Source organism: Helobdella robusta (assembly GCF_000326865.2).
Source record: "Helobdella robusta unplaced genomic scaffold HELROscaffold_2, whole genome shotgun sequence".
In the NCBI taxonomy this organism is placed as follows: Eukaryota; Metazoa; Annelida; class Clitellata; order Rhynchobdellida; family Glossiphoniidae; genus Helobdella; species Helobdella robusta.
Window position 1 is genome coordinate 3,067,345 of NW_008704083.1, and position 26,651 is coordinate 3,093,995.

General features: G+C 31.8%; 5 protein-coding genes across 5 annotated transcripts; 4 read left to right on the top strand and 1 right to left on the bottom strand.

Annotated features, from left to right (window-relative positions):
• Positions 1-649: 649 nt before the first annotated feature.
• On the top strand, positions 650-1,627 carry HELRODRAFT_142748 (hypothetical protein; the record flags this gene model as incomplete). Its single annotated transcript, XM_009017211.1, has 1 exon — positions 650-1,627. A coding segment is annotated over one exon (978 nt), but the record flags the coding sequence as incomplete, so codon positions are not given.
• A 2,828-nt stretch (positions 1,628-4,455) lies between these two features.
• HELRODRAFT_160226 (hypothetical protein) lies at positions 4,456-5,841 on the top strand (the record flags this gene model as incomplete). The annotated part of the gene is made up of 2 exons (XM_009017212.1): positions 4,456-5,390; positions 5,463-5,841. 2 exons carry the CDS (start codon positions 4,456-4,458, stop codon positions 5,839-5,841), a joined length of 1,314 nt encoding a protein of 437 aa, XP_009015460.1.
• A 1,248-nt stretch (positions 5,842-7,089) lies between these two features.
• HELRODRAFT_160227 (hypothetical protein) lies at positions 7,090-17,743 on the top strand (the record flags this gene model as incomplete). The annotated part of the gene is made up of 20 exons (XM_009017213.1): positions 7,090-7,120; positions 7,395-7,530; positions 7,632-7,663; positions 7,780-7,916; positions 8,264-8,354; positions 8,795-8,859; positions 8,927-8,963; positions 9,275-9,372; positions 9,528-9,668; positions 13,028-13,176; positions 13,471-13,606; positions 14,291-14,380; positions 15,146-15,292; positions 15,361-15,460; positions 15,561-15,646; positions 15,784-15,918; positions 16,235-16,360; positions 16,761-17,053; positions 17,276-17,411; positions 17,684-17,743. The coding sequence occupies 20 exons, from the start codon at positions 7,090-7,092 to the stop codon at positions 17,741-17,743; spliced, it is 2,226 nt and encodes a 741-aa protein (XP_009015461.1).
• A 1,709-nt stretch (positions 17,744-19,452) lies between these two features.
• HELRODRAFT_105985 (hypothetical protein) lies at positions 19,453-21,428 on the bottom strand. Its single transcript, XM_009017214.1, has 4 exons — positions 21,234-21,428; positions 20,436-20,507; positions 20,191-20,367; positions 19,453-19,784 (listed from the first exon to the last, which is right to left on the bottom strand). Exons 1-4 carry the CDS (start codon positions 21,372-21,374, stop codon positions 19,722-19,724), a joined length of 453 nt encoding a protein of 150 aa, XP_009015462.1. The 5' UTR covers positions 21,375-21,428; the 3' UTR covers positions 19,453-19,721.
• Positions 21,429-24,891: 3,463 nt separating this feature from the next.
• On the top strand, positions 24,892-26,135 carry HELRODRAFT_160229 (hypothetical protein; the record flags this gene model as incomplete). Its single annotated transcript, XM_009017215.1, has 2 exons — positions 24,892-25,725; positions 25,836-26,135. The coding sequence occupies 2 exons, from the start codon at positions 24,892-24,894 to the stop codon at positions 26,133-26,135; spliced, it is 1,134 nt and encodes a 377-aa protein (XP_009015463.1).
• Between the last annotated feature and the right edge of the window lie 516 nt (positions 26,136-26,651).

Genomic DNA, 26,651 nt, shown 5'->3' on the forward strand with positions numbered 1-26,651 from the left:
ATAATTTTATCAATTCTTAAAATTCGTCTTCAGTCATTCAGAATTATTATTTCTTAATGTATATTATCTTAAAATGTTGCTAATCCTGTAGTGAATAAATGCTATTTAAAATAATATCAATATTTTGTACGGTATTTTCGAGATGGTCGTCTACGTGAGTTCTGTGAGTTTTCCCAAAATGCACCATCCATTGATTCCCAAAACGCACCATGAGGTGTGTCTTGGGAAAATATCAGCAATTTTTTAATAAAATTAAAGAACATTTTATAAAATTAAATTATTAAAATATAATGATTATATTTTCAATTATTATGCCATAATAATTAAAAGTTAAAACCATAATAATTAAGGGTTTAACTTTTAAGGTAGTTTTATGTTACAAATTATAATGGCCACATTGTTATTATATTACAATCACAATGTTGTCATTATAATTTGTAACACAAAATTGCCTTAAAAAACCATAATTATGACATAATTATATACTTGCCTTTTACAAATACTATGGATATGCAATGCTAGGGTACCAGTTTGCTTACTTAATGCCTACTAATTTTGTTATTAACATATTTATTATGTACTAAAACAATCATTTTCCTATCATTTACAGATGGGTCGTTACTACATAAAAAAAAGCACAAGAGGAAATTATAGCTCAGAAAATTTGAAGAAAGCTTTGGAGGATTTACGTGAAGGTCAATCATATCCCAGTGTTTCAAAAAAGTATACTATACCATGTCGAACACTTCAAAGACATATGAAAGGCACTATCCGACAACCAGGATGTATAAAGCTTGGTAGATTCCGACTGATTTTATCGGATGAAATGGAGACAGAAATTGTCCATCATGCAATTGAAATGCAACAACGATTTTATGGCCTCACATCAATGGACATTCGGAAACTTGCCTTCCAGTTGGTGGAAATGAAGAAGTTGTCTCATCCATTTAATTCTACTAAACAAATGGCAGGGAATAAATGGTTGCTGGGATTTATTGAACGTCACCCAGAGTTGTCAGTTCGTGAACCGGAGGCCACTAGCATGTCTCGTGCAGTTGCATTCAATCGTCCTCAAGTTTCAAGATTTTTTAATATCCTAAAAAATGCACTTGAAAAAGATTTAACCATGGAATGTTCAAGGATTTGGAATATGGACGAAAGTGGTGTGACGACTGTCCACAAGCCTGGGCGTATTATTGCCAAGAAGGGCACTAAACAAGTTGGCAAGATTACGAGTGGAGAGAAGGGGAAAAATGTAACAGTAATATGCGCAGTAAATGCACATGGATCCTATTTACCACCGGCAATGATTTACCCACGAGTAAGGATGAATCCTCAGTTGTTAAAAGGAGCACCACCAGGAACATTAGGCTTTGCAACCAAAAGTGGTTGGACAGACTGTGAGGTTTTTGTGAAGTGGTTAAAGCACTTCACAGATGTTGTTAAGCCAACCCTGGAAAGAAAAGTCATACTTCTAGTAGATGGACATGCTAGCCATAAATCACTAGAAGCCATTACATTTGCCAGAGATCATGGTATAGACCTTATCAGCTTCCCTCCACATTGCACTCACAGGATCCAACCACTAGATTTAACTTTTTTTGGTCCATTGAAAGGATATTATCGAAGTGAATGTGACAAGTGGATGATCTCAAACCCAGGAAAAAGAATCTCTTTCTTCGAAATTGCAGGAATTTTTGGAACTGCATACATGAAATGTGCAACTATTGACAAAGGCGTTTCCGGTTTTAGAAGTGGAGGAATCTGGCCATACAATAACGACATCTTCACAGATACAGAATTTGCACCATCATTGATGACTGAAAACAACTTAGGTAACTATTTCAATTTAGTCCATCATTTCCTTTTTAACCTATTAAAGATTGTTAAATTTAGGTAATTTTTCAATTATGTAACCTAAATGTCATTATTGCAGTCATAGACACCGTGGTTGCAGGTCCATCAGTTATAGACACCGTGGTTGCAAGTTCATCAGTCGTAGACACCGTGGTTGCAAGTTCATCAGTCGCAGACACCGTGGTTGCAAGTTCATCAGTCGTAGACACTGTGGTTCCAGGTTCTTCAATTCAGGTCATGATACAATCATTGTCTCCATTACCAAAAGCCGAGCCTCGATCTGGAAAAAGAAAGGCTGAAGCAGCAGAAGCGCTGACATCAACACCTTTCAAACAAGCTCTGTTGGAAAAGCATCAACTGCAGCAAATGAAGGTAGAAAATCAAGCCAGAAGAAAATTAATTCTTAAAAAAAAGAAGCTGAAGAAAACTGGCTGCTTCTTTGGCTGCTCGAGGGAAGAAAGCTCCTCCACAATCTGCTTTTCTACAACCAAGAAAACAGTGCCAAAGAAGAAAATTGTTGACAGTGACAAACGCACGCCGAAAAATAAAGATAATGAAATCTGTCCAGGATGTGATGAGGTGGGTGGAACAGAAGATTGGATTCGGTGCAGTGGTTGTAATGTATGGTGGTACGAACAGTGCACGTCTTATGAAGGGATTAGAGGATTTGTTTGTGATTTTTGTTGAATGAAACAGAGCCATTTATAAACATTTTATCAAAACTTATTTCAACTAAAATTGAATCTGGTTTTGGTCTAAATTTTTTTTTTCATATTCATTTTCAGCATAAAAAACTCTATTAGAATCACTTATAATGTCTCAAGAAGAAAAACCTTGTAAATCAGTGTTATTGTTATAACCTATTTTTTACTTTATTTTGATAGATCGCAATTATAAAGCACCTAATATGCTTGCTGTATCAATTTTACTTGGATGTCCCAAAATGCACCTGGGGGTGCGTTTTGGGAAAACCTTTCCTAAAATGCACCCTCTCGATCAAATATTTTTTTGACCTGCTGTCGTTTTTATTTGAAATATTGAGGGCCAATTTCTTTCTTTTCACACTTGTTACATGCCATTTCATTTATTGGAATAGTATAAGCCATTGTATTTGATGTTAAGGAACAGCTACAAGCCAAAATTCCTTAAAGGGTGCGTTTTAGGAACTTTCCCCTATATCAAATAATTATTAACATTTTACATAAATTGTGTTGATTACAAAACTTATTGTGACTAATTGTCAAATATAATAATGTAGCAAAATGAAATAAATTGAAATAGAATAGCATATTTACGAGGGAAATGTTTTTAAAAAGACATTCATTTTTAATGCTGTAACTGCTGTAATGGCTATGCATGGTAGGCAGGAAAGTATACTTCAATGCCTTATGCATGCTAAGCTTGTAAGTATACTTCAATGCCTTATGCATGCTAAGCTTGTAAGTATACTGCTATGTATCTTTAACGTTGGTGGGCATGAGCATTTTGAAAAACTATTTTGACAGTGATAGACATGAAATGACACTTATTTTTTGCATGAACAGTTAGGGCTTTAAAGTATGGATATACATATATAACAAACGTTAATTTACTGTTTAGTTACAAAAGTTTACAATTTTTAAATACTTAAAATAAAATCCTTAAATAAGTGTTTAATATTTAATTAAATGATAAAAACAAACAATTTGACACAACATTGAATAGTTTAGAAAATATGTTGTATTTTCGCCTTCTTCCATAGAAATTATTCTTAACACGGAATTATTTACCTTGTTTAATTGGCGGCGCGATGGCGTAATGGCTAAGCTAAGGAGACATGCAAAAGTGTGTGATGCGTTGATTCACGTATGTTCATCAGGGCATCGAACCGGAACTGAACAGAAATATTGTTTGCTAGTTTAACGAAACCGAAACCGTAACGAAATAAATAACGGTTCGATGCTAAAAATTTAAAAGAAAATATTTTTGTCAAATTCAGAAAAAAAATATTTAGATAATATTTTTTCTTTTAAAATTCTATGTTAGTCTTTATTATCTTTGAAAATTTGTTATCTCTCTTTTCGTTTGTTTTTCCGGCTGAGTACGCCGAAAATTTGAGTAAGAATTGCTACGTGAGGAGAATTCAATATAATCGGAGAAATTAGAGATCAAATGCGATCATCTTCAAAATTTTGAACTACCAGCGGAAGTTATACACAATGTATAACTTAGTAATACATCATATGGCACGCCATTTTTACAACTTCTATAAAAAATTAAAAAAATTTAAATATTTTACTAATTTTAATAATTTCATTTTATTAAACGCTTGTCATTTTTACAATTTCAATCGTAAATTGTCTCAATTAATAGATTAAGTTAATAGTTTCAGACATGCCATTTTTACAATTTTGTTGGAAAATTTAAAAAAATAATTTACGACAATTATTTTAAAGATTTAGTGTCAGCACATTTTACAAATTCAATCGTAAAATTGACAGTGAATAAGTGATAATTTCTATTTTATTGATGTTCATATATATATATATTAAGATATGTTGTTATATCACACAATTTGTGATAGAAATAAATTGTATTAATTTTTCAGAGGAAAACGAAATGACAGTTGAAGATACTCACGTAATTCAAGTCTCAAATGTTTCTCCAGCTGTCACAAAGGAGCAATTGAAAACTTTTTTTGGATTTGTTGGAAAAGTTGACGATATCAAACTTTATCCAGAAATTGAAGCGATAGATGATTCTACAAAAGTCTGTTTTGTGAAATTTGCCTTAGCGGAGGATGTGTCAGTATCTCTTCATTTAACAAACACAGTTTTTGTAGACAAAGCTCTCATCGTAGTCCCAGTTCCTGAGGATGTTATACCGGATGAGATTACTGCACTAGGACTTGGTAGTGGGGATAGCTCTAACATGTCCAATATGTATCAGGGATTGGCACAATATCCTGTCCTGCCAGCAAATACAGAATTATCAAAAGTTGAAGAAATTCGAAGAACGATATACGTCAGTGGAATTGATTGTGCTATTTCTCCTGAATCACTAATGCAGTTTTTCACTCAGGCTGGAGAAATAAAATATATGAGAATGGCTGGAGATAAAACTGCGAGCATCAAGAGTGCTTACGTTGAATTCACAGATCAAGTTTCTGTTGTGAAGGCTCTTGGAATGAATGGACAGGCGTTAGCTGGACAACTTTTGAAGATAACACCGTCAAATACTGCAATTGTAAAACCACCAATACTTCCTGGCATATCAGCTACCAGCAAGGAAATAGAAGAGGCGCTGAAAAAAGTTAGTGAAGCTGAATCACTAATTTCAGCTGCTATTGACCCAGTTACTAATGGAGGTAAAAGATCAAGATCTCGACATAGATCGAGGTCTAGACATAGATCAAGATCAAGAAGATCACGGTCAAGAAGATCACGGTCAAGAAGATCTAGATCTAGACATTTCAGACCTAAAAGATCTCGTTCCAGACGTTCTCGAAGGTCGCGATCCAGAAGAAGAAGCTCGAGACATCGATCAAGATCTAGGTATCTTTCCAGATCGCGACACAGGTCCAAATCACATGGCAGGTCCAGATCACGTCGATCGCGGGTACGCAGAAGGAGTAAATCAAGATCTCCGAGGTCTAGAAGATCGAGAAGTAAGGAAAGGAGGAGGTCTAAAGATTATAAAGAACCCTCGACATCTAGTAGGAAAGAAACTTCTGATTCTTACGAAAGTAAGACAAAGCACTCAAAAAAAGAATCTAGAAAAAAGTCGAGGTCACGTTCTAGGACTCCGTCAAGAAAATCTAAAAAATCTCGTCATAGCGATTCAAAAAAGGAAGGAGAAAAAGAAAGTAAAAGCAGCAAACATAAATCTGATAAAAAAAGCAAATCCGATATCAAATGCTTTGAACCAAAGTCTGAGGATGTTATTAACAAGAATCTTAGTGATGAAAATGTTTCACAAAATGACATGGATATTGACAGTGATTAATATTTGTTATCCAGCTAAATGTGTAATATCGTTTGCTTGATTCTTTTTAATATTTTTGAATTAAAAAAATTAATTTTTATGACAATACACTCAATTAAAGTAAAGTTCACCCAGACAATAACATTCGTCGCCTAACTTCTAATGAGCAAAGCAAACTTCCCAACCTTACAGCTTTTGTCGTTTTTTTTTTGCATTTATCAACGTTAGATTTTCTTGTTGATTGAACGGTTAACGAAAAATGGGTGTTAGTTCTAGATAGTTTTAGTTTCGCTTAATACAATAATTCATTAAAACATTTTATTCGAACCAAAAAAGTAAAAGTCCCTCTAAAGACTCATCGAGCACAGCCGCCTCAGTAATAATTATTTCCGTAAATATATCAAATAATTATTAACATTTTACATAAATTGTATTGATTACAAAACTTATTGTGACTAATTATCAAATATAATAATGTAGCACAAGCATCGTTAATTCTCTCAAAAATTGTGTATATGACGGTAAATTTGCGTGATTTGTTATTTGCCTTAGTGTTTTGTCTCATTGTGTCCCAAAAAGTTTTGCATCATACATTGTATGCATGCAGGCTTTCTAAACGACCTTTTTCTTCTGTTGTGAATCGAGTATTTAAATATTCATAGCTTTGTACATTAATAATAATTGATACTTCAAAGGTTATAATAATTGTCTCAGCCTGCGTTTGTGTGTTCTGTGAGTTCAACATTAACTTAAGTTTTCAGTATTTAAATCGCTTGCCGCTTGTTTTACGAGAAATAATACAAATTATCCAAGACATTTAACGCGTATTAAAAATATTTTACAGCACTTCCAAAATATTTTGCAACATTTATAATTAAACACGTTTTATTAGTCTCATTAGAAATATAACAAACTCTGAGTTCTGTGGTTAACAAAGAACGTAAAAAAATTTAAAGATGTTATAAAATTTGTTGGTTAAGTTGTAATATTTCAAGTAAAATATGTATATAACGGCCCGTTCAGTGATCCTCAAATGAATGAACGAAGCTATCTATTGTTATGCTGTCGTTCTTATGATTAATATAATTAAATGTAAGGAGTTATTTGTGAACTAGGAAGTTTTTTTAGTTTGGAATATACACGTCGTTAAAAGATTATAATTATAATGGGTAAAAAATTGGTTTGATATAACATGAAGCTTTTTGAAACTTTTAATTTGATTATAATCTGATATCGCGCAGTTGTAAAAATTTTAGAAAAGTTTAAACAATGCTAACAAACTGCGAGCATGGAAATCTTGGTAAGAACTTACTTTTTTAATCAATTTTTTGCATTAGTTTTCAACAAAATACATTTCACAGCTTGGAAAACGTTGCTGCTCGTTGCCTTGATCATAAGTGCCACGTATTCACTTGAAAACGACACTACCAGCACCACTACAGCTGACCACACCATCACTGCCGCTCAAACTATTTACACTTCCGAAATCACCACCTCAACAAAGTTTTCTACGGTTGAAACACATGAATCAGGTGAATCAACTACTACAAGTTCGACAACAACTTCAACCCCAGCCACAGGCACCCAGCAAGTAGCCAGTACCGGTGCAACCAGTCTAAATAGCACAGCCATAGGAATTGGTGTTGGATTGGGAGGAGCTTGTCTCTTGATCGCTGCTATCATATTCATTGTTTTGTTGTTAACAAAAAAGTAAGATGATTTTATTGAAAAAACGACAATGAATTAATTTATGCCGAACCATTTGATTAAGTTGTGATTACTTTTGAACTTGCGATTGATTAATTTTACAGATCTCGTAAACCGGTTCATCCAGTCTTTGGAGGTAAATATTAAACGCATTTTGTCAAAGAAATGACAATGACATTTATTATTATAAAACTAAATTGAATAAGATTTTATAATGCGACTTAATTTGAACAATAAAACTATTTGACGTAGGTTACGAAAATGAGGCTATCCAGGAGAGGACTGTTGACTTCCCGGAACCTGCTCCTAATCCAATAAAAGTGGCCAACCTTTTACAATTTCTGAGAGATAGAAAATCAAACAAAAGCTTATTTTTTGATGAATTTAAGGTGACATTTCATTATTATAATTTCATTAAGTTTCTTTTGGTGCCGAACTTATCAAGAATGCCCACGTCATTGTTGCATTTCAATGAATTTGCTGTCACTTTACGCTAAACAAATAAAAATTAAAAAATATTTTTAAAAATTTTTACACGTTCAAAAATTTGATAACAGTAATCATATTTTCCCGTTTCAATCTTAATACTTAGTTTCAAATGCTTAAAAATTGTTCTGTCAAAAACTTTTTCAAAGATTTTAAACAGTAGAGAATATTCTTTTTAAAGATGTTGACGATAAGTAATAGACGCATCTGGCTGATGTGGAAAGTAATGCTATTTTAAAATCATTTGCAGTCTCTTCCTCCTGTCAACCCACCACGAATCAAAAGCTGCAGCGAAGCGGTTGAAAACGCTTCCAAAAACCGATTCATGGATATTCTACCATGTTCGTTTTCGTTGTTCGATTCAAATGTTCTTCTATTCATTCAAATATTATTGAAATATATTACTATTTTTACAATTAAATTATTTAATCTATTGGGAAACTTTTGAGAAATTTAATGAAACGTAGCTAAGCATGCAGTCAAATATACTTTCGATTATAATCGGCTTTTTTACAACACTGGCTCAATTAAACCAGTAAATTTTGTTAAATAAATTTAATAAACTTCATGCTTTAAAAACCTAATGTAATCTTTTTTAAATTGAAAAAATTGAATAGCTAAAAATTAAATTCACCTAATTTCAAGAAGTTGTATTTTAAAAAATTATACTAAACATTTGTTACGTTTTATAAAATTTAAGGACTTTTTGAATGAATAATTTAACTTTTATCACACATTTATTGAACATTATTGAAATTTTTTTTTTAACATTCATTCAAAGATAACGAAGACAGAGTGAAACTAATTGGCTCATCTTGTGATTACATCAATGCCAGCTACATCGATGTTGGTTGCGTAGTTCAACTTTTCATCAATCTTATTTCATTTGTAACTATTCACCGTTAAATTTCAGAGTTACAGTAGAAAAAACGCCTTCATTGCCACGCAAGGTTTAACCTCACTTTCAGTTTAAGATACTTCTGTGTCGTTTTATTTTGTAAACAAATATTTGCAAGTATGTTTGCTTTCATGTTACGTACGTGATTGGATTAACTTGTTTCTGAGACTCGTCAAAATTCGAGTTTTTTTTTTTTAACATGTCAGCACATCGCATCACATCAAATCTCAAAACACCACCACACACACACCATCACATCACCACAACTTATCACCCCACACCACACACCACCACACACCACCGCACACCATCGCACATCATCTCACACCACCACACACCTCACCTCACAATACACCAAACAAGGTCCTCTGCCTCAGACCTGCCACGATTTTTGGCTGATGGTGTGGGAGCAAAATAGCAGCATCATCATCATGGTGGCCAATTTATTTGAAGACGGTGCGGTATGTGTTTTTTATACAATGTTTGTTTGATTATTTTTGTTATTATTAATGTTATTATTATTATTATATTATTATTTAGTTATTATTATTTTCTTATTATAACTATTAGTTTATTAGCATGTTGTTAAAAGTTGCAATAACTTAATTACATGCAGCCTAAATGTGCACCATACTTCCCCTTCTTAAACAAGCTTGGCGAACCGTCTGGTGACCTCACTTTTGACGACATCACTATCCTACTAACTTCTCAGGAAAAATGCAACGACTACATCGTCAGGCAGTTCAGCGTTCAGAAAGTTAGAAATCGTTTTGTTTTAAGACGCCACTAATAACATGACGTGACTGCTGGTACTTATTGATGATAATGTCCTGTAAAGATTGTCGTCATGACTAAGTCATTACGCGACAAATTAATAATAACGGTGAAGATTATATTCATCGCAGTAATAATAATAATAATACTTATAATTATAATGATAATCGAAATAATTACGCTCTAGTATGTTATAATTGTAAGTTGTAAGTACTAATTAATAAGCGTGGAAGCTAAAAATTCATATCGCATATTACATATATATATAAATAATATATATATATATATATATATATATATATATATATACAATATTCTATAAAATCTACCAAATGTTTGGCACTAATATGTTTGTAGTTCGTTTTTTCAATTTTTTTCACTAAAGTTTTTTGGTGAACGTTTAGTTTATTAAAATTCAAAATAAACTTATTTTCCGAATTCATGCTGCAAATAAAGAAGAAGACACACATATATATATATATATAAGTTAAGAGGCAATTTCAAAAGTAAGATTCTTACAAACGAATTGATTGATGCTGTTGCAACTTTAAAACACAGCAACAACATTATAATCCGAAAAGCTGGCAAAACTGCAATGGATGTAATTATGGACAGAAATGACAACGACAAACTGAACAGCATTCTTGGTAACACCAACAAATTCATCAAAATTAGTAGTGAGTGATCCAACTGCTATGCTCGAGACAAAATGGAACGAAACCATTAGAAGAATGAATGATAAAACAGAAGAAAAAATAACCATACTCACAGGCGAATATGAACCAGGATATGCTTACTGTACTGTCAAGACGCATGAAGCCAAGCCAACAACCATCTACGACCAATAACCAGCCAAAAATTTGCGATCACTTACCTCATTGCAAAAATGCACAATAAAATAATTACAACCTACACCCATAATAGCCACAACCTAAAATCAAGTAAATAATTCATAGACCTATTATTTACAGCAAAACCATACAGTAACGCCGAAATATCATTTTGGATGAGAGTTACTTTATACAGATGTCCTCGTAGAAGACACAATTAACATAATAGATAGAATGTACAATCAACATAATAAAAGATAGAATATACAATTAACATAATAATAGATAGAATGTACAATCAACATAATAATAGATAGAATATACAATTAACATAATAATAGATAAAATATGCAATCAACATAATAGATAGAATATACAATTAACATAATAATAGATAGAATATACAATTAGCATAATAATAGATAGAATATACAATTAGCATAATAATAGATAGAATATACAATTAACATAATAATAGATAGAATATACAATTAACATAATAATAGATAGAATATACAATTAACATAATAATAGATAGAATATACAATTAACATAATAATAGATAGAATATACAATTAACATAATAATAGATAGAATATACAATTAACATAATAATAGATAGAATATACAATTAACATAATAATAGATAGAATATACAACTCCTTTCATTCACCACTACCGATTCCAAAAGATGAATTAATGGCGCTGCTACGAATATAATGTCGAGTCTTTCAATGGCTTGTGTAGCACATTAAATCAGCAAACAGACGGTATAGCAATGAGCTCTCCATTGGAGTACTCTTCGTAAACTTCTATGTTGGACACATCGAAGAAATGTCATTAAAAAAATAGAGTTAAAGCCAAATATATAAATATAATGACTATATATTTATTACATATGATAAAGATGATCAAGTAGAAAAACTTTCACGACTAAATTCATCAAAATTTAAGTTTAAAACTGAAAAAACATCTGACATTAAACTATCATTTCTAGACGTACTAATACAAAATGCCTAAAATGAACTTAAACCTCAGTATACATACACCAAAGCAACAAACAAAATTTTATGTCTTAATGGGAATAGTGAATGTTGTCAAACACATCTAGAGAGCACGATCTCTACTTTTTTAAACCGAGCCCATACGGATTCTTCTGATGTAGGAATCAGGAGAACAGAACTAGATGGAATCACTAAACTACTCACTAGTGATGGATATAAAAATTCTATGATCCAGAAAATAATAGAAAGCAAAGAACAAAAAATCAGCAGCAACAACAACAATGCAACCAACAATAGTAACAAAATTAACATAGTAATATATTATAAGAGCCACATGTCAACAGCTTTCGAAAAGATTGAAAAAATCATGAAAAATATCATAAAAAATAACGTCCAAGCTGCAAACGAAAACGATAGTATTAAACTACGAATATACTACTCCAACCAAAGAACGTCATCTCGTGATGAAAAACAACTGCACTGGTAAACCAGAATCAATAATGGGTCATAGCCATCTAATATATTTGTTCAAATGTAAGGCGAGTGTGGGCAATTGGTATGGAATACCGAAAAATGTTTTTCTGTTCCATTATGCTTAAATCTTTTATTATGCTTAAAATAAATAAAAATTTTGGTTTTGACTCAAAAACTTTGACAATGGTTAGAAAAATCGAAAAATTAAACAGGAAGTTATAATATAATATATATATAATAATTATATATGTTTATATTAATATGAATATCTCAAAATTATATATTACATTATATGACCACCGTTGAACGTTATTTACATAGTTAACCACTACCAGCACTAACGATAATAATTACGCTTAAGAAACAACAATGATTGAAAGTCATAGCGATTGTGTAGGTTCTTTAAAACTCTGGCTGCATGACTTTCTAAATTCTTTCGACAATTGTGTTTTAAAAATAATATTACGTAAGCTGAAGATGACTAATTGAAGTGTAGGTAAATGTTGCTGTTATTTTATATTTTTGCACGCATGTTTGTTTAGTGGGAGTGCAGGCCCTTGTAAGTGAACCCTGGAAGGAAGTGGTAAATTTATTTGAATGGATACATTCATGCATCAAAATTCCTAAAAATTAACTCTTCTCACTTTTCTATTGCACACTGTTTCAAGATGAGAATATTATCTTACAAAAGTTGGTTTCTATGGCAGTATATGAACCCTGGATGGAGTGATGTGTAATGTAGGAATGATGTGAATACACTGAACGGTGTTGTTTCCTGGCATGAACGAAAATGGTCTTGTTTTGTGATGGTAGATATAATTGTTTCTAACGATTTTTAAGGCGTGGTCGGAATTTTGTGCAATTATGATTATGATAATGTCCTTATTGAGATACAGTTGAAAATTTTAATAAACCGTTCACAATAAACTTTTACATTTACATTTCCTAAAACCATTAAACGGACAAACTTGAAATGTTTTTTTCAATATCGTACCAAATAAAAATGCATGCAATAATGAAACTTTCAACATAAGGATGGTGAAAGCAAAAGCGTCAAACAGTACCATTATACTGAGTGGCCGGACAAAGGAGTTCCAAACAGCTGCTCTTCCATTCTAAAATTTTATGAGGCTTCCATTAAAAATAATTCCTCCATGGAAGAACCAATCATAACCCATTGCAGGTGCGTTCAAGCGTATGATAATCATATGAAAGTTGTCTATTTTCTTCATTGTAATTTTTTGTTATGCCAATTAATATTACATTAATTAGGAAAATTTGATAAAGTCCGGTCAACATATGAATCATTCAAAGTTATTGTAAGCAGCACATTTAGTTTAGTAGCACCCAACAAATTTTCGAATTGTTACATGTTGAGGGCATTTTTGACATTTCCCATTATGCATCGATTCATTTTTAAATTAAGATTTTTTTAACTGGAATGAAATTTTACGACAAATGTTTAAAAATTAAAAAGTGCTGGAGTTGGACGGACAGGGACTTTACTGGCTATCGGTATTTTGTTGGAGCAAGCTGCCGAGGAGGGCTGCATCGATGTGAGGTTTCATGTGGACAGGATGAGGAGGAGGAGGATGGCTATGGTTCAAGTTGTGGTGAGATTACATTAATTGTTCATTAAAATTATATGCGTTTTTCCATTATTTTTTATTCTGAAATGATAATTCGGTCACCATACAATTTTTATGAAATTTCAAATTTAACTGGAACTCTCTACCTACTTCTCTAACTACTTCTCCATCACTTGCGAAGTGCGAAGTTCAGAGCGGATCTCAAGACCCATCTGTTTTCAAAATTCATTGAAGAGCGCTGCTGAACATCGCGGAAATAGCGCTTTATAAGCTAGTTGATTGATCGATTGATTGCAAGTGTAAGTTATTAAGTCAATGGATTCTTGTTAGACTTTACATTACTATTTTTGTTCTGATCTATATTTTATTATCTTTCTCAAAAATTTCTTATTTACAAAGAATTTTTTGCGATTTGCATAAAAAATCATGAATAAATCATTTGTAATAGTTATAAATTTTTTTCTTTGTGAAATAAAGAAATATATTCTAACGTAATAGAACGGCCCATAAATATCAAAACTGTTTAATTATGCAAATTATAAACATGCGACTGATCTTGCTTTAAAATTTCCAACCAAATAATTTTTTCACTTATTAAGCGGCTGTTTACAAATCATTCTTCGCTTGGTAAGAATTGAACTTTTGTGCTACAAAGGCTCTGCATTCACACCACACGACGCTCACACGCACATATTTTATATCCACAAGAGACCTATCATCAAGCACACGAAACTTGTGGTAGTCTTCGAGTTTTGGACAGACAATATTCGAACCGTGTCATTAACAACAGCGCAAAATGTGAATAGGCATTTCCATTGTATAAGCCAACTCGTCAACCGTATTCAATAATTTTCAAGGAAATCTTTGACAGACAATCTTTTTTTACATTATGATAATGAGTCAAATCATAGAAATCATGAAAAAGTTAGAAATATATAGAATTCTGAATTTAGCGCTAACGCTGGTACATCTAAGATAAAAGAACAATACTACAACAATTGGCGATTCAGAATGGAAAAAGCAAACACTAATCACGATGAAGCGGGGCTGAACTGAAATTTCTATAAGTTTCTGTAATTATGGCTGTAACAGAGAAACATTGAAAATTTTACATAGAAAATTATATAAATTCACCCGATTTTATGTGTTTTCTAACATGAATGGCAATTTGAATTTTTATTACAAACCTACGCCATATACTTTAGTAAAATTTCAAACCTAGGCCATATGCTTTAGTAAAATTTCAAAGCATTTGGTAAAAATAAATGTAAACAAATTTTTAATCTTCAAAAAACGAGTTACATGTCAATTTCAATCAGATAAATTTGTTGGTTATCTTATCAATTTATATCAAATGTGATAAGCTTACATTTTTTAGTAATATATTCGTTATACATTGATGTTCAGCTCAGTTAACTCTGTGAAATTGTGCACCATTATTTTTTTATAAAACTTAAAGTTATAACTAATGTAGAATTTCTAGGAAAGTGTATGCAAGTGTGTTTGAGATGCAAATTTTTGTTGCAAGATTGTTCAATTTTTTTTGTCAAATTATTTATTCAGGATCAGTATTTGTTCACATATGCAGCAGTCATAGAGAAGTTGCTGGTCGGAGATGTTTCTTCAACAAAGAAAGACTTCAAAGAAAGATTTCTGACCCTCGAAACTCCTAACCATGCGGGCGATTGCAGTTTGAAACTCCAACATGAGGTCCGAAAGTTAAATAGTTGAAATATTAAATATGTATTTTTATAAATTCTTTTATTAAAACATTGAAGTTGCTTGAAGCCCTGAAGCCCATGTACCTACCCAGAAATTTCACTCATGGTACAAATCCGGCGAATAGGAATAAAAATAGATTTTCAAAAATATTACCAGGTATCTTTATAATTTTATTAAATAGTTTAATAAATAAATAATTAATTAATACTATACTAGGTTATGAAATTGTTTGTTTTTATTTCAATAATATTTTCAGTTGACGATTTCAAGCCTTTCATTAAAGTAGATAACCTGAGAGAAAATGATTTTGATGAAAATTACATAAACGCTATATTCGTTCAGGTACGATATTTTTTTTATATGAATGCACGCTTCATTTTTTGCTTGATATTAAATTTTGAGTGTTTTCAATTAAACATATATTTTTCATTTAAGTCATCAACTACTTTGCCATCAAAAATTATTTTAAAAATGTGCAGGGCTTCAAGAAACAAGACAAGTTCATCGTTACCCACATGCCGATGAAGTCGACGGAGAACATGTTTTGGGCCTTAGTGAAACAGTACAACTGCTGTGCTATTGTCATGCTCAATGAGTGCTTGCCAGATGAACAAGTAGGTGACTGCAGTTTTTTCCCAGTTTTTCATCATAACTATTTGAGTTTTCAGAGGTTATTGCATAGTTGTAGAAATGCTCTAAACTTTTATATAAACTGGAATACATTTAATTTGTATAAAATTAAATAAACAAAAAAAAAACGAAACAAAATTAGTGTTAGAATTTGTTATGGTGGGATGTCCCCGTAACCACTAGAGGATTAGATTTTGAAAATTTTGATTTGAAATTATTTTGCTGGACCTAATATTTCCGTTTTAAATTTTGATATTTATGATACTGTATACCTCAACAATATTTGATCTTCCCGTGCAGAATTACTGGCCTTCAGATGGACAAGCGTTATCATTTGGCCCACTCACCATCTTGAACACTGGAGAAATCTCCAGTGAAGATGTCTTTGTGTCAAGCTTAAAAGTTTCTGAAGTTTCTATAAATAAGGTACTCTTTGTTACAACGAAGTTCTGTTTGTAAGTCAATTTTAGGAAGCTAGGATATATTCTTTCTTATGTTTAAATTAGTTGAAACTATTTCAAACATACGAAGGTCATCGAATTCTTACAAACAATTTTATCTCAAGTATTTATTAGTATAGCAATAATTTATTGAATATTTATAAATGCATAGTGAAGGACGAAAATAATGTTGTCGGTTCATTTATCAAGAGAAATGTTATATGTACATTTCAAGTTTCTCATTTCAACAAATTTTATTTTAAAAATTTTTATTAAATCTATTGTACACATTTTAAAACATGTTGAAGTATTAATTTTAATTGTATGCAGAGTGATGAAATATTATTTTTTATTAGTGGTCAGTGACTGTTTTCATCTCCCTGCAGAGCTCTTCCCTCAAATCCTCCTCCTCCTCCTCGAACTCCTGCGAAGTATCGCCTGCCAACTACCTTTCATTCTCCAATCAATGCATTGAAATGGAGCCTCTAAACGACACTCGCATATCCTCGAAGCGAATTTCTTCAGACCCCTCGGCCATCGACGTTAGACATATTCGTGTAAATAATTGGAAGGAAGGCATAAGTGCAGGGGAAAAAAAGATGGCGCTGTTGACGCTCGTATCCGAAGTTTCCAAATGTTTGCAGAGAAGCGCCAATCCCTCCGTTCTTATTCATTGTCTGTAAGTTATTCTTTTAGATGTAATTATTTCACACAGGTATTGTTGTAACTTGAGTGTGCTTTAGAATTGAGTGTCAATCAGAATTCACCCACCCCGTCATTTCTCAAACCACAGAAGTGATACAAATGTCTTCAACTTAATGTACCTGTCATAGCCCCACTCAAATAACTCCACCTAATTCAAGTTTTGAGAAATACTGATATATCACTGGATTTTTTGCAGGAATGGAGCAGAGAGAAGTGGTTTGTTCTGTGCTCTTTTGAACACCATCGATAAATACGAAGCCACTAAAGAAATTGATATTTTCAATTCAGTCAAGTTGATTCAGAAATCTAGACCTGAATTTGTCAGCAGCATGGTTAGTTACAGCACGCAAGTTAATCTTAAGTACAAATTAATTACAAATATAAAAAAAACTTTGTATAAGCAATGCCATGGAAAGTAGAACAGTTAACAGTATCGTACATACAATAATATGTAGAAAGCGTTTTAGTCAGATCATTCATTTTAGCCGGTGCCCATGTACACATTTGGTGATTGTCGTCTGGCACGAATATTTTTAATAATGGGTAATCAAACCAGCTTTTCAAATATAAAAAATTGAATCAACCGTTTAAAATCGTTATGCAGGAGCAGTTGAAGACTTTGTACGAAATTGTCGATGAATACATATCAACTTCCCAATCATGAAGATACATCTTTTTTTGTTAACATGACTTTTCTGATGATTATTAAATAATTTCTCTTTGGAGCATATAGAAACTTCAATTTTTTCATAACGTAGAAAATCCACTTTTTCTTTTTGCTTACACCAGTTTTTTTTTTTATATAAAAATGCGTTTATAAGCACACCGTAAACACATCACACGCATCCTCATAAAACGTGTAACCCTACTACGCGCACACATGTCTTATATAAATATATATATATATATATATATATATATATATATATATATATATATATATATATATATATATATATATATATATATATATTGGATTAAGACTGTCAGAAATGCAATTATTGATGAAAATCACAGCATGTTTGGCGTTAGTTAACTTCCTGTTTAACTTTTCAATTTTTCTAAATGTTGATCGTAAATCATTCTCAAGTTTCTTGAGTTCAAAACCAAAATTTTTGTTTGTTTAATGCATGATAGAACAAAAAAAGCTTTTTTCGGTGTTCCTATACCATCTTCGGTGTTCAAATTGATGTTGTGTATGTGTCCAGATGCTCAAATATTCTACTTTGTTGATTCCTTGTTTGTTTTAAGTGAATACTTAACGCTCATTTAATTAGTTTTGCAATCTTCAACTTCGTCCAATATAACACTTTTACGTGTTTTCATTATCGACGAATCCTCTGTTTCTAAATTTATTAGTAGGAAGGATTCCAATTGCCCGTTGTTGAATATTTATTATCGGATGTCTTTGTTCTAAAAGTATTGATTCGGCTAGTCGTAAATTATAATGGTTGTTATTGCAATGTTAGATTTCAACATTGCGGTCCAAGATTTACCTAGTAATTTTGTACGTGCATCATGAATCTTCTCGATAACTTTGTCGTCGTCAAACCAATATATTCAAAATTATGGTGTCCACACTCAACAATATTACATTTGAACAAATATATTAGATGGCTATGATCCATTATCGATTCTGGTTTACTAGTTCAGTTGTTCTTCATCACAAGAGATAACGTTGTTTGGTTGGAGTAGTATATTCGTAGTTTAATACTATCGTTTTTGTTGGCTGCTTGGACGTTATTTTTTATGATTCTTTTCATAATTTTTTCATCCTGTTCGAAAGCTGTTGACATGTGATTCTTATAGTATATTACTATGTTATTTTTGTTACTATTGTTGGTTGCATTGTTGTCGTTGTTGTTGATTTTTTGTTCATTGCGTTCTATTATTTTCTAGATCATGGAGTTTTTATATCCATTATTAGTGAGTAGTTAAGTGATTCCATCTAGTTCTATTCTCCTGCTTTCTATATCAGAAGAGTGCGTATAGGCTCAGTTTACAAAGGCAGAGATCGTGCTCTCTAGATATATTTGACAACATTCGCTATTGTCATTGAGGCATAAACCTTTGTTTGTTGCTTTGGTGTAGACTGAGGTTTTAAATTCATTTTGCTTACTTTGTATTAGTACGTCTATGAAAATATATATATATATATATATATATATATAGTGTGTGTGTTTATATTTGATATGTAATATGCCTACTATATATTTACATGTTAAATTTATTTGTATTATATATAAAAAAATTAGATTTAATGTGATAAACCTATTTGCATGCATAAATATTATACACCATACACCACCCATCTACTACAGAAATATATAACCGAAATGCATACAATCTGGCAGTTTATTCTTCAATTTATTTTGATAACAATTAAACATATTCAATATGACATGTATGCATATCTGAAGAAACAACTGATGGTGGAGTCAAACAACATTGTAAAATAAAGTAAACTGCTGATGGTGAAATAAAACGAGGCAAACCAAAAAACATAATTTGCTGTGACAACCAAATTTAATATATAATTATATCAAATTAAATTTCAAATGTTTCAAGTGACTGTATGTAACCACAAAATAATTTTTCAAAATGTCATCACGTGTTGGCCATGGAGTTGCCTGGAATGAGTTTTACACACGTTTCCTATCAGTCAAAACTCTTATTATACTACCGACACCTGTCTTTGCAAACACCTGCCAGTGTTTTTGTGATTGTCAGTTATTAATTAGTGTTGTTGCCCGTGATTATAATTGGTGTGTTGTTTAATTAATTTAAATGGCATGTGGCATATCTAACGTTAATTCAAAAAAAGTTATCAAGTTATCCACTAAATTTGTGTATTTATTTATTAATCACCTTCAGAGAATTTGATAAAATTCAGAGATCAGAAAAGTTGTTGCTGCTAATTTTATGGGGGTATGAACAAAATCACTTGGCCAATTATTTAAACTTGAACAAATGAATGAATGAGCGAATGAATGAAAAAGTTAAAAAATTTTTCTATAAAAAAATGAATGAATGGAAAGGAAAATTAATTTAAAACAAAAGCAATGAAATTGATGGATGGATGAAACTTCAAACAGTTGAAAGAGTAAGAACCTTATCGTGCCAGATGAGAAGAGATGCGCTACTATTCTCAGATGGTTTATCAAAACTTCTGTATATGTATTTCATCAATGTGTCGAGTTTTGTCTCGTCAAGTTTCGAAACAGCACCATCTATTTCAGATGTTTTGAAAGACAGCATCACCTTCATCACTAATTCAAGGGCTTTGTCCTGTAACAAAACCAAAAATAAAACCAAGAATAATTTGAAAGTAGGGAGATGATCAAACTGTTCTTCACCTTGACAGCCTGGTTCTTTGTATTGACAGGCGGGGTAGAGATGGCAGTGATGAGAGCATCAATGTTGTTGCCTCTGCAAGATCAAATATCCAGCGAGTTATTCAAATTGTTAATCATATTATAATTATATTTAAAAACTTTTATTCATGATTATAGATTATATACAACCAACCATACAAATTTTTTCTAGAATACTTGTGGAAAAAACTGTTACTATTGCTTTTAGCTAACAAAATAAATATACAAGAAATTTGATTTTCTTCCAAAAAATTCAACCAATAACACGAAACTTATATAATTTGAAGTTGAAAAATATAACCTGAATAATTTACATTTAAATAACAATAACATATGTAACTCAAACAATTCAACAAGTCTTTCCCAAACTACTAAAGAAACTGATGATCAGGTGATTTATTTTTTCACAATTACCTTTGATTTTATTTAGTTTACTTTATTTTGTTATTTATTGCCTTTACTCAACCAAAACAAAATGGAAAAACATGTTTAAAAAATTACATTAATTTTTATTTTATCTGTATAAATATAAATTATATATATATTATTATATATACTATAAAATATATTAAATTTAAAATATGATTCGAGTAGAAGTAGAGTAGGTAGAGGATATTGATTGATTGACGCATTGTAACATGTTTGCTGATTTGCCTGATAATTGAATTTATAGATTTGCAACCTCTACAGTTGTCACGCAGCATAGACATCTTGCGACAGACGAGGTACTCCTTCGTCTGAAATGAAATTAATTAATTAGATTTGTTTGTTTGTTACTTACTTGGCCAGCAGCGATTGTACTTCCGCATTGTTCGGTCCGGTGGCAGAATCATCGGCCAGCTGCTCCTCGATGTACTGCTCCTCCTCGTACTGGTCAACATTAATTTTCCTGAAAGCGGCACTTTTTGTGTTTTTGGCCATTTTCTTTATTTTTCTTTCCCGGATTTTTATAATATAATAAAATAGTAAAATAAATTGAAAACTTCCTGGTAGCGTTGACTTTATACTGAAGAGCAAAAGGTCTTTTTTTTATTCAAACAATGCCAGAAAACATCAGCTTGTTTTACAGTTCAGTTTTTAAATTTTTCGTACAACAAATTTCAATTCATTCTCGAGTTTAAGTTCATAAACAAAATTTCTGTTTCATATTTGTTTATTATTTACAACAATTAAGTATATAATTAATATAATACAAAATAAAAAGCTTTTTTCGACAACCATTTGCAATCATCCGTGCTGAATATTTGAATCCTGGTAAGTTATCTCTCTATAATATTCTGGTCTGATTGATGTCTTTGCTACACTGCCATCATTAGCCGCTTTTCACTCTTTTAGACGGCAGAACTTCAATAGCTGGATGGTTATTGCTGGACGTCTTTGCTTAAAAAGCAAAGATTCTGCAATATTTAGATTATATGGATTGTTGTTGTGGTTGATTATTTCCACGCTGTTTCCACGCTCTGGTGATTTTGTGTCGTGCTTCCTTTTAAGATTTCAGACTTCTAGATACTTTGGTTATTTTTATTTCATTATATTTTGTTATATGACCACCGTGTACTTAGAATGCGAATACTATTTAGCCCTCAAAAGCAATCGCGAACATTTTTAGTGGGTTTTAAGGTCTGGTGTCACTCTTTAGTTTCCGTATTTATTCATAAAATTTTAAAATTTGATATTACAAATGGAAGGTAGTTAGCTTGACATTAACAAACGAGTACAAGCAAGGCCAATACCTAAAAATTTTAGATATTAGGTTGAAAGTTTTTAATTAATTTTAAAATATGTATTAAATTGAATTTTTTAAGGATGTGTTTTATTGAGAACAAGTATATAAATGAGCAATGCAACACAATTAGATGAATTTCACAACAGACGTTTTTATTACACAGATAGCAAATTCTTTAAATCAAATCAGTAAACATTGATTAAAGTTATTAAAATGTAACTTTTCTAATTTTTTATCAGCAAAATCTTTTATCAAGCGTGAAAAATATAAATTTTCTGCTATTTTTTGCTCGATTGATAACTTGCAACATAGTGTTTCTCAAATATGTTTTAATTAGCTCAGTTTAGAAATGCTACGTTCCCACTTGCAACAGTTACTGGTTGTTGCGGTAGCGCTTATTTATGTAAGAAAACACTAAACCAGAAAGAGCAGTGAGCAGGAAAAGAGAAGAATAGTATTCGTTTGGATAGACTGGACACGTTGAGGATTGTTAGTTTTAATCGTTCGGACTTGCAATCCGACAAGGTATTGTAAGAAGAAACCGCAGAACAATCCATTTGTTTGGATATAACTCTTGTAAAAAATGTGAAAAATCAAGCGTGAAAAATATAAATTTTCTGCTATTTTTTGCTCGATTGATAACTTGCAACATAGTGTTTCTCAAATATGTTTTAATTAGCTCAGTTTAGAAATGCTACGTTCCCACTTGCAACAGTTACTGGTTGTTGCGGTAGCGCTTATTTATGTAAGAAAACACTAAACCAGAAAGAGCAGTGAGCAGGAAAAGAGAAGAATAGTATTCGTTTGGATAGACTGGACACGTTGAGAATTGTTAGTTTTAATCGTTCGGACTTGCAATCCGACAAGGTATTGTAAGAAGAAACCGCAGAACAATCCATTTGTTTGGATATAACTCTTGTAAAAAATGTTCTTTAATAAAATTCAATACAATGTCATTTTTTTCAACTTTTTCAACTTCCATTTTACTTATTTTATCTTTAATAATAAAAACTGAATACTTATTAGTTCGTCAAATACCAAAGCACCATCAATATCAGACAATGGACAAACGGTTAATTTTTCTTGCAAACCTTTACACAATTTCAAAGGTTCACACATGATGGGCAAATTATCCAAACTAAATAATAACCCATACATTTACATATTTAACCAATTGTTTAAATAGTTTTTTTAATTGATGATAGACACGTGTCTAATAAGGGGTTAAACAAATTCCACTTATAGTTTCTTCTCTGGATCATGGATTGGTTCGTCAGCGGTGTTTTCATCGAAATGACATTTCGCTCGTCGCACCCTCTTCATTGGTTTTAATGTACGTTAAAAGTTAAAGTTTTCAGCTAATTCTTTAGCATAAACCATTGCTTGTTTGAAGCCAAACATTCTGTAATTTTCTTTATACTTCATATATTTTTTAAGCATTTAAGTGCACTGTAACAGATCAATGTCTTTGGCTTGCATCGCTTTACTAACAACGTTTATTTGAAAAAGTACACTCTACCAAGCAATTAAAGAAATTTGAAAACTATAATTTTTTAATTGTTTTGTTAATAAAAGTGCTTTGTGTGCAATGTCAGGAGTCTTGGTACTAGTTTCATATATATTAATTTAAGCATCTTGCACGCTACCTATTTGGTGTCGGATTGCTTTAAAACTTTCAATTTTAGTTTCTCAACAAGTTTCATATCATGATTTACCAAATCGTAAATTATTTAACCAATAAAAAGTACGCCCGTCAAAATATCGCTAAACCTGCAATAATCAAAAATGAGTTTAGGTGAGACACAAAATGTAGCACCGCAAAGAATAAGAGCGCAAAAAATAAATTTTAGTTACAGAAACATTTGAAAAAATTATGATAAAATTTATAAATTTTTGGATTAAAGTATTTCTAACAAATTATTAGTATGAAAAATAAATTAATTTCCACGAAAAAATTATTTTATGTTGAAAATAGATGTAAGTTTAACTAAATCTATTTTCAAATTATTTTTATTATAAAAAAATATTTAGTGTTTATTTTGCAGACTGCATAGGCGCCCCCAGTTACCCGGTCTCGCCCCCCTTTTAAGACCGGCACTGATGTAAACTTCGGGGTTTACTAAATGAGGGGTAATATTCAACCAGACATGTCCATCCGAAAACCTTATATTTATATATATATATTTTTTTTTTACCAATACACACACACACACACACATATATATATATATATATATATACATACATATATATTCAATTGGAATATATATATATATATATATTGATTGTTGATTTTTCGTAATTTTTCTTAAATTTCGGCGTTTTTTCAGAGTGCATATTGTTCAAATTAGGTTTAATTGATAGGTTAATTAGAGATGATTATTAATATATTTTTGTTTCTTTGAATAATTTAGAACTTAAGCAACTAATTTAATTTTTTAGTTTAAATCTTAAGTAAATACGTTTCTGTTAAATTGTAAGCTATCACTCCTTGTTTTTTAGACGTATTGCATTGTTTCGGTTGTTCTGTTATTTTGTCTGGAATATCAACAGTGATTTGAAAGAAAATTTTGGTCATTGTTGTTGCAGAATATAAAACTACCTTGGCTGTCGCTGAAACGGCTTCGACAGTGCAGCTGCTGCATCGTGCTAAAGACCTGTATCTACCACTGCATTTTCTCCATAGACTTCGTTTGTGTGCTCGATTAAGACATGTCTAAAACAAGATCTCAGAGAAGTCAGTCAATTCCGGGATCTGCTTCTGTAAAGGATGATAACATATTATGTTGTGTATGTGATGCGGTGGTTCAAATCGAGCCTTCGGACTTATATGATGAATTGGTGAAATATGCTAGCAAAAGTAAAAACATGAAATTTTATTGTGATAATTGCGTGAAACATGCTGATGGTTTTAAAGGTCTTTTGCAGATGCTTAACGAAAAATTTGAATCCATTGATTCTAGTCTTAAAACGTTTGATTCCATTGATATTGGGATGAAAAATCTGCAGTTGAGGCTTGAGTCAAGCGGTGAGAACCTAAAACAGTTAGAAAAACTAGACGAGAAACTTAGCCAGTCTATTAATTTCTTGAAAAACGATATCACCAAGTTTTGGTCAGACGTGGTAAAGAGTAATTCTAAAATTGTCGATAACGAGGCTGCTACTTTGAGAAATATGATCAGTACTTCATTTTTCGATGTGGTAAAAAAGGACCTCGACGTAGTTAGTAAAGAGGTCATCTCTGTTCGCAGAACAATTGAAGTGGCAAATGAAGTTAAGGCCCGTGAGAACAACATAGTTCTCTTTAATTTCAGCGAAGACTTGGATGTTGCTAAAGATAGGGGTAATGTTCTTGGCTTTTTAAGGTCCTTAACAGACGAGTCTCTGAAAGATGAGGACATATTGAAAATATTCAGACAAGGTAAAAAGCCAAGCGTATCGTCTCCCCCGCGTCCAGTGATTGTTATGTTTATCAACCTTTCTGCAAAAGTCCTGGTTATGAGAAGATTGTTCAGATTAGCGCTGCTGGATGAAAAAATGAGGGAAGTGAGGATTAGTGATGACCTTACAACGGGCCAGCGTCTGCAACTTAAAAAATTGGTTCTTGAGGCAAAAACGCGGAAATCTAAAGATAGTCATTTTTTATATCGGGTCAGAGGTGTGGTCGGGCAATGGAGAATAGTGAGATATCCAAGGCCTGCTACCAAACCGGATTAAATTTGGGATTGCTTAATATTAGATTCATTCGGTCAAAATATGATATAATTCATGATTTGTTATCAAATGATTTAGATATATGTGTACTGACCGAAACATGGCATGGATCATCTGATGATATTTCTGTGAAATTGGCTATGCCTTATGGCTTCTCATTTATGGATTATTTGCGCCCACACGACCCTAATCATGGAGAAATAATTGTATATTTTAAGAATGTTTTCAAGGTTAAAAAATAGAATTACCAGTGGTAAATTCCTTTGAATCACTTGCTATTAAATTTTGGTGCGGTAAAAAAACGATTCTGTTATTGGCAGTTTATCGACCGGGTTCTGTACCCATTACTCCTGCATTTTTTGATGAGCTTACATCACTCTTGGAGCAGATTTTGTTATTGGCGGACTATGTCATTCTTACGGGGGATTTGAATGTCCATTTGGAAAAAGTTGGAGATACTCATTCAATCCGGTTGGTAGATGTTTTTCATGCATTTAACCTTGAAAATAGAGTTAAGGAAACTACCCATGTACACGGTGGTATCTTGGATCTAGTGGTATCCTCAATGGAATTGCCTGTGTCCTCATGTACCGTAGGTTCATATGGTATTTATTCCAATCATGGTCTGGTCCAAGTATGTTTTTCGATTCCGCTAAATTATTTTGTTAGAAAGAAAAGACTGGTTCGTTCATGGAATCGTGTGGATTTTGATAAATTTGCCGCGTTAATAATAAACTCACCTATTAATGGACCTTTTA

Excerpts from the sequence above, each read along its gene's own strand:
- HELRODRAFT_105985 (XM_009017214.1), bottom strand. The coding sequence starts at position 21,374 with ATGGCCAAAAACACAAAAAGTGCCGCTTTCAGGAAAATTAATGTTGAC. Across the intron at positions 20,508-21,233 it reads TACAATCGCTGCTGGCCAAG|GGCAACAACATTGATGCTCT; the intron begins TAAGTAACAAAC and ends TGATCTTGCAGA. Across the intron at positions 20,368-20,435 it reads CAAAGAACCAGGCTGTCAAG|GACAAAGCCCTTGAATTAGT; the intron begins GTGAAGAACAGT and ends GTTTTGTTACAG.